Below are 8,679 nucleotides of genomic sequence, written 5' to 3'. Positions count from 1 at the left end.
TTTAAACCAATTCTGTTTATTTCCCTCAACGTATTGAACTCTATCTGTTAGATCATCTCTAACCATATTCCCTTCATTTCGTTCCCTTTCCGATTCCCTTTCCCGTTCTCATTCTCTTTATTTCCTCTCATCTCCAACAGCTTCTCCTCGAGAGGAATCACGAAGGAAAAGGAGAGAGAATCCCGTCCTGAAGGGAATGACCCTGGGAATTCCGTCGTGATGGGAACTGTGAATGGAAACCGTTGGAACGCTGAAGGGAACGAAAATCCCGTCGTGAAGAGATTTTGGTCCCTGAAGGAAAACCGTTGGAGATGATCTTAACATATTCCAACCGCATGCATTCTTATCTAGAGACCCCTGCACAGAGAGCCCATCTCCGCAACATCAGCTGCACCTGCACCATCGTGTATCGGTGTATAGCCGTAGGTACAAATATGGGCCCCAATTAAAAATGGGAATTCGATAATACGGTCGGGAAACAATAACCGGTTTTAACTCTGTTTTCGAATTATTTTTCATCATGTTTTCACGTAAGTCTCGAAATTCGACGATTAGAAAAAAATGTAGAAAACGGATCTAGATAGGACATATTTTATTCCCATTTTTTTCATCCCTACGCATACATACCCACTGCTAGATCCTCATCTGAACTCTGACACAACTTTGGGTGTATTAGTCTGTCTTCTGTCCTACTCAGTATCAACCGTAACGTGACTAGTCCCGTTCAAAGTTTGTTTGCAGGGAGAAATGAACTGATTTTCTAACAATTTACCATGCCAAATGGAATGGAACCGACGATAGAGGCAAAATTGTTCTTCCTCACAAATATCCTGACAAGCATGGGTGAAAATAAATTGGAAAAAGAATAGAGAAGTTGTATTTGAATATTTAAATCCTTCCAGAAAACAATTCCGAAACATACATAAGAAGGCAAGATCACTTCAAGAGTTAAACCCTCCAACTCCAATTCCCTCGAGGATGAGCAAGCATCGCTACCTAGATTTATCCCTACAAATAAACATTCCTATCTCTCACCCGTAGAGCTATGATAGGATTTGTGACGTGTCTGTCATTTACAGAGTCTTAAGTGGTTCTATTGATTTTACGGACACGAATGTGTATAGATTCTTCGGTGTGTGCGTGGAATACTATAAGGGTTTTAAAATGCGATAGTAACAGCTCAGTTATCGCGGTTACCGGTCAATTCGATCCGCACCGTATTTAGAAACGGAGCGTATACCGATCAAACTCAAATTCAAAATAAAAAATTTAAAAATTTAATAGATTTCTACCAAATTTCATCAAATGACAATAGGATTATCGCGGTTACCGATCCCAAACGATTTTAAAGGTCTATCAAATTTGTAAACCCTGTACTGCACACGTACCAAGTGAGAGGCTTAAAAAAGAACTCCAATTCCCTTCGAGTCTCCAGCGCACTTCACGGTTTACGTTCTCGCTTCAGACCACCAAGAAAGGCGCCTGGCACCTGCCATGGCTTCCTCCCCCCACCGCCTCCTCCTCCTCCCAATCCTCGCAGTGTTCGCCGCGCCGTGGGGTGCGGCACCGGCGGACGCCGACGCGGCAACCTGCAAGGCGTGGCTGGTGCAGTCCATCCCCACGGACATGCCGCACCTCCGCCGCGTCCCCGGGGTCCTCTCCACGGGTATACCCCCTCCCTCTCTGCCCCCTTGCGCGCGCGCGTGTGTTTGTGGTGAGGAGGTGCGGATCGACGTGGGTGTGCTGTCGATTGGGAATTAGGTGTTCGGCCGACACCTGCTGGAGTGCGTTGGAAAGATGCACCTTTGATGTCATATTTTTTGTTAGCTCCAGTACTGACGAGGTGACGTCAGATATTCCAATTTAGTAGCCTAGGTGATGTGGGATGGTGCAAAACATATGGAAGGTTGCATTCTATTGCTTTGTTTGGGCTATGTGCAATCTTGTTATGATTATTCTACTGATAAGTGATAGGAGACAAATGCGGTGTGTGTGGATTACTAGTTAGAAATGTGAGTTTGTTTGTTGTGGAAAGATGGTTTTTTTTTTGTTTTTATATGAAGACTTTTTCTGTGTATTCTGTAATTCCGGTGAAGGATTGGATTGCTGCAACTTCAGTTTAGGTCACGGTAATCTTGCAATGAAATTTGGAATACACGCACATGGTTGGGAATTTTTGTTGGTGTTGAAATAGTTGGCAATGATGATATGTGAGCTTTTGAAATTACAAATGCTTCTTGCTTGACCATATGTGAGTAGGGGGATGCCCGTTCTTTAGTGACCACTTTTGCAAAGGGTTGTTGATTTCTGTTCTTTGTGTGGATCCACAGGGGATGTGCTGCAGTGGCTCTCAGGGAATGCAACAAAGAACCTGGACATCCTTGCACAGTATTGGCAGTTCTTAGCGCAGCCAAAGAATCCAAAATCAGGGGATTATGGGTTCTCAGAGAGTGACATGAAGAGATTTGGGGCTGATGAGGGGCTCCGGGTTTACAAGGCATTGGAGAATGCTGCAGATCGTAAGATTAAAATCAGGCAAGGATTAAGTCTGATACTTGAACTATCAGTTTTATCATGGGAAGAGGATGCTATCCTAAAAATATTTACATAGCTAACATTAAACCTGGAGTCACACTAAAATGACATAGAAGTGAAGTGATCAAGAAAACGTAGTAAACATTTATAAATAATTAAATACTGTGCCATGATAGATTTAATTCCTATGTTCACAACTGTAGCATCATTTCAGGATCGTGCAACACTCTGGGTTTGCTCCTGATTTTGACAAAGAGAGTGCCGATCTGGCTTCAGGAAGACCAAATGTTCAGAACGTAACCCTTCTTTTTGGTGATTGGTGGGGATCTGGAGTTGTGCATGCAAAAGTCTGGATATCAGATAAAAAGGATGTGTATATTGGGTCAGCGAACAACGATTGGAAATCCCTTGCTCAGGTATATCCAACAAAAACGGCATATTATATTACATTTGCATTATCGTTTGCAGTATAATGTGAACAAAACGAAGTGGTTAACATGCTTGGCACTATTTTTACTTACATTGCAGGTCAAGGAACTTGGAGTTTATTTTGCTGATTGTCCACAAATAGCAAAAACTGTGGAAGTATATTATCAAAATCTTTGGACGCTTTCAACCCTCAATTCAACTGCTTACACCAAAGTAGTCTGGGATAAGCAGTGGCAAGTTTCTAGAAAGGTTCCATGCTGGTCACATTTCCTACAGCCAAAAGAAAGATGCAGGTTTACATCTTTCTCTGTAGTTTGCGATGATTTAGTACTTAGTCTACAAATTCGTAAAAAAATGGACTGGTACACAAATGGAAATACATTATCTGTATTCTATCAGTTTGTCTATCCTGTTTGCATTTGTCGTCATTTTGATCCAGCTTTTGGGTTCTGACAATGCTTAGTGCATATCCTTTAAACCTTTGTCATTCTTCTATAGATGGATTCAGTGACTGCTATTTATTTACTTGAAGCGTATCTTGTGGTTTCATCAAGTGCTCTAAAAATATTGCCGGCATATGATTTTTATTTGGGACATTTTTTGGATCAAGTAATAGAAATTTATTGTTAATCTGCAAACAGGTCACCTATACCACTTTCTGTTGACATCCCATATATGGATGGCTATCCAGCTGTTGCCAATCCTGAAATGATTGATGTTCCATTTAAAACCCCTGGGTACAAGAAATCCACTCAGGAACACTACTTGAGCTACCTTTCCTTTGCTCCACCTGAGGTAATATCATATATGCTCCTCTTCCTGAAGAAAATTGCTTCCATTTTGTAGCACATTATAGATGTCTCGTTATTGCCTTTCCATAGATTCTTCAGTCAACGAGTGCTTTAGTAACCTATCTTTCAGTATAAATTCAGCATTAATATGCCTGGTGATGTAAAAATGCACAGTCCAATGGAACTTTTCAGTGCATAAGAAGGTTAAAGTTTGTCTTCTTTCTGCCTTGACCCATCTATCAAATATCCATTTCAATTTTTTTATTCATGGTATGTCATGATAAACCCCTATTTTACAGAAAAATATTTCTTGAATATGTAAATAATTCATTTTCACTACCTTAACCTACTTCTTACAATGTATTCTGCAAATGCTATAATTAAGACAGACAATTAAATATAAGATAGCACATTTCAAGCAGGATTCCTGAGATTTCTTAGTAATTATTCCTGAAATGTTATAATTAAGACACGTTTGCAGTAACTGTTGGCAAATAGGGTAATATAAACTTTGTAAAATCCAAGCTATGTGTAACGAGAAAAATAGTAGTGTGGAGTATGGAGGACAGAGCACTGGACCAGTGAGCGTATCGTCGTCCACTGAGCTTAGCTGAAAGCCTGTGAAAAAGAGAAGAAGGAGCGAGCAAGGTGTCCACCACATGCGTGCGTTCACCGATACGAACCAGAAGAACATCTCACCAATTTGAACAATGAACTCGTGGAATTTTTTTTGCTCTCAACCAAACTCTGAAACTCAGAGAGTTTCACGAAGTGAGTGCTACAAGGAAGATGAAACCACTAATAGAGCACGAGCGCAAGCTAGCAAACTAGATTGATTTGAGCTTCAACTAAGAAATTCAATAATAATGATTTATGTGGTCCAAGCACTAATCTAGTAATTAGTAGCACGTTTCAGGATGTTGATTTCATCTTTTTTGTTTCACAGGTGTCATTTGACAAATTCCAAGCAGATGAGCAGGGTTGGGTTGACACCATTAAGTCTGTCAAGATTGGGGGAATTGTACGAGTAAGTACTATGGATTGGCTTGGGCAGTCACAATATGCTACTCAAACAGTCTTCTGGCCATCTTTGTCGTCAGCAATCTCAGAGGTATTTACACTTGAATCCAACATGTCGATCTGGCAAAACCCAGACTCACTTTCTTTAAGGTTTTTTACTAAGTCTATAACAGACCACAGCATAGTAGATTGAGTGCTTATTTGTGATAGAATATTGACAAGGAAAATATCTAGATGTTAGAGTGATGAAAAGCATGCTCTATTTTTTCCCCTTTTTTTCTTTTTTGCAACAAGATTAAAAGTGTGCTCTAGTTTTAATGGAACTGACAAATTTGGTCGTCCTCTGGTCTAGGCTGCAAGGAGACATTTGGTCACATAACCATTCTACATATGCGGAATTGCTGACTTACCATTATACCGCGAACACAATATTTGTGTATGTCAGGAAGCAAGGGCTGTTTGTTGAGATACATGTAGGTTTGGAAATATGTGGAATTCTCCAGAAAAAAAGAGAGAACAAAAGCGCAGTAGGCAACCTCAACTTTGGTTAAATTAATTAATGCTTTTGTCACTACTAGTCAGTCGAGCTCCAACTCGACGTGTCCCCTAACCTTCTATTTCTTGCATTCCTTGGCTGCTGCTGCCGGCAACCTCTGCATCATCATGCATTTGCGCTCATGGTTTCTGTTTTTTCAATTGTGGAGGGAGGGAGTGGAGAGCAGAGAGAACCGACGGAGAGAGGGAGTGGAGAGCAGAGAGAAGGAAGATTGTGGAGAGCTCGAAGGAGAGATTAGCCTCGAGGGAGAGGAACCACCCGGTTTTATCCACCCACAAGCGCACCAACGCACTCACCGATTCCGTCGGAGCTGAACAGGAGAGCAGAAGAGGCAGAGCCCCACGTCGAGTGGCGGCTGCCACTCACCATGGGAGATCGCGCGTGCCTTAGGGCAAGCCGCGGGGCCGGTGGGCTGCTCGGCCTATTAGGCCTGGAAGCGGCCCATCCGGTCAGGCCTTTCCCTCCTTTTTTTTGAATTTGCTCAAATCCAAATTTGACTACAAACTCAAATTCGAATTTTAAAAGGAAACTCCCCTCAAATTCCAACAATCCCCACCTTTTACCATTCAAGATTTGACTAACTCATATGGACCCTTAATTATTTTAATATACTATTTTTCGACGAAGGTGCGATTAAGCTTGAACCTTGCCTAGCCAAAGAAACTCTACCCCACAGAGGTAGCTTGGAAGACTAGGCCTTGATCCAGTGCCTTGGTGTGGGAGCTTTCATTTCAAAGACATATAGTACAGGACAGTTGAACTGCTCCTCTATCGGGGCAAGGCTTACGATCATGCCCATGTATCTTTTCATGAACTCACTAGAGAGTATCCCTTTTCTCTCCCAGATCACAACCACATAATCAGTTCACATAGGTGAGCTCTTCAGGAAATCCTGTAGGATGATTTCCCGCCATTTGGCTAAGAAATCATTAAGAGTCTATGCTCAACCTGCCATACAGATGAAGCACTGCAACTAATGGGACCCAAGAGTGCAACACCACTGGACACAGGGCGCCAAAGAAGCACACCACCAGGGTACACAAAGAGCTAAAGAAAGATACCACAAGATCAATAACTAGCGACCAAAGCCCAGCTCAAGTGCACAAATGAAACACTAATCAAACTTAGCCCACTATCATCACAGAGCATCACAATCGCCTCTTCTAGAATGCAAGTTAAACGAAATTGATAGAGAGTAAAACTGATGCACGCTAGACAGCAAGACAGGAAGAAGAGAGGAACGGGCTTACTGTCTAGAGGGTAGGAGAAGGCAAGGCACGCAAAGGCGTTGTCCCAGAAAACAGAGACTCCCCCTCTATGCTGAGATCAATAAGGATAATGTTTCGGAGATACAATGCCGATATGCCAGCTGTAGAGCACACTGCAGACAACACTTGAGGAACTGAAGATACCACAACAGCAAGAGTCCAGCTCCGGGCTAGGGAGGAGTAGCCGAACACCGATCTGCAAAACGTATGCACGACACAATCACCACAACACCTTCACCGTCGCAGCCGAGCACACGCGCAGCCCAGCGACCGGACCCACCGCGCATCGAGCGCACAAGGGCACCACAGCTGAGCCCGCACAGACCGACGAGACAAAGCCGACGGGTACTCGACCGAAGAAGAGCACCAGCATGTCGAGAGCCGCCTTACCGGAGCGGAACATGACTCGACACCGAGAGAGAACCAACGGAGAGAGGGAGTGGAGAGCAAAGAGAAGGAAGGTTGTGGAGAGCTCGAATGAGAGATTAGCATTAAGGGAGAGGAACCGCCCGGCTTTATCCATCCACGAGCGCACCAACGCCCCCACCGATTTCGTCGGAGCAGAACGGGAAAGCGGAAGGGGTGGAGCCCCCGCGCCGAGTGGATAAAGCCGCACAAAGGATGTTTGAGGATCCTACACTGACGCCTCCAATGGTTTAACCGGCTCTAGCGTTAAACCACTGGAGCTCGTGTGTGCCTTAGGGCAAGTCGTTGGGCCGGGTGGGCTGCTCGACCTATTAGGCCTGGAAGCGGCCCATCCGGTCAGGCATTTCCCTCCTTTTTTTTTGAATTTACTCAAATCCAAATTTGACTTCAAATTCAAATTCAAATTTTAAAGGGAAAACCCCCAAAAAATTCCGACACTAACAGCTTTAACACCAAGTTTACTGTGGCAGCACTTTGTGGAAACTTGTAGTTATTTACTTTGGAAGTTCATCAATATGTTAGATCAGTCGGGTTACTTAGGCAGCCTAGTGGATCTTTTTTTACTTTTCTGTCTTCATCTCTAATTAGTAACAAGGCAGTGATCTGACCAAGGACGAATTGATTCTTGACAGGTAGTATTCTCAAAGAATGCAACTGTAAGGCTACTTGTTGCCTATTGGGCATATTTCATCCCAAGCACTGAGAAATACTTGAAGAGCCTTCTATACTCAAACATCCTTTGTGCGTCTTCGAAATATAACCACTGTGGTGGCAAGGTTGAGATCAAATACTTCATGGTTCCCGGGTATAACGAAACAGGACCTGCATTGTCGCAAGGCACTGCAACCGGGAACCGCTACCCTGACTTCACGCGGGTGAACCATGGCAAGTACGCTGTCAGTGATGTGAGGGCCAACATTGGCACCAGCAACCTTATCTGGGATTACTTCTACACCACGGCTGGAGTGAGCTTTGGGACATACAACCCCTCCATTGTGATACAGCTGCAAGATATCTTTGATGCGGATTGGTATTCTCCTTATACTATACCGGTTAAACCACTGGATGCGTCAGTGTAGGATCACGTCAGGTCAATCTGCTGTTCTCCCCTACATATAGCCAATAAAGAAAGATCACGGAGTCCCGGAATGGATTGTGGAGTTGCAAAGCATCATCCAAGAGGGAGAGGGAATCACACACAACAATACGGAGATTTTAGCGTTCGTTTTGTTTAGCGTCTGCAAAACTGTTCAGTTCATAGAATAAACTACTCGCTGACAATGGTACCTCCAAAATGTACAAATGTAAATACTTTCCTGTTTCTACTGATTTTTTTTTTTTGTTTGAGTGGCTTTGGAGCACTAAACAACTTTTGAGCAGTACTTTCTTCACAATTTTCTCCAGTTTCTTCAATACAATTTAGCCTCTATCAGATAATGTCACTTCTCACTGCATCCATACACTTACCATGCTGAGATCCTGAAACCACATGACAAGAATTTGCACAGGTAGATCACCATGAGTCCCTGAACCAATGGCAACCAGCCAAACCAAACCCACTGGCAGCAACAATTAATCATGCCCCCCCCCCCTCCCCGCCCCCCAAAGTGCTCACATGGAGTTGCATCCGATCAATGGTTTCCTCTCCTCATTG

General features: G+C 43.4%; 1 protein-coding gene across 2 annotated transcripts; it reads left to right on the top strand.

The window, feature by feature from the left end:
• The first annotated feature begins 1,400 nt into the window (after positions 1 to 1,400).
• LOC133883392 (uncharacterized) lies at positions 1,401 to 8,453 on the top strand. Of its 2 annotated transcripts, none has more exons than XM_062322708.1 (7): positions 1,401 to 1,666; positions 2,331 to 2,535; positions 2,750 to 2,951; positions 3,064 to 3,257; positions 3,606 to 3,759; positions 4,702 to 4,866; positions 5,128 to 5,349. In XM_062322708.1, the coding sequence occupies exons 1-7, from the start codon at positions 1,495 to 1,497 to the stop codon at positions 5,152 to 5,154; spliced, it is 1,119 nt and encodes a 372-aa protein (XP_062178692.1). In that variant the 5' UTR covers positions 1,401 to 1,494; the 3' UTR covers positions 5,155 to 5,349. The 2 variants fall into 2 exon arrangements, with proteins under 2 accessions (XP_062178692.1, XP_062178691.1); XM_062322707.1 differs by lacking the exon at positions 5,128 to 5,349 and adding an exon at positions 7,658 to 8,453 and having other exon boundaries at positions 1,404 to 1,666.
• The last annotated feature ends 226 nt before the right edge of the window (positions 8,454 to 8,679 follow it).

Source organism: Phragmites australis, chromosome 10, assembly GCF_958298935.1.
Source record: "Phragmites australis chromosome 10, lpPhrAust1.1, whole genome shotgun sequence".
Taxonomy (NCBI): Eukaryota; Viridiplantae; Streptophyta; class Magnoliopsida; order Poales; family Poaceae; genus Phragmites; species Phragmites australis.
The sequence above is the reverse complement of the archived record's forward strand: the minus strand, read 5'-3'. Positions and strand labels throughout refer to the sequence as shown.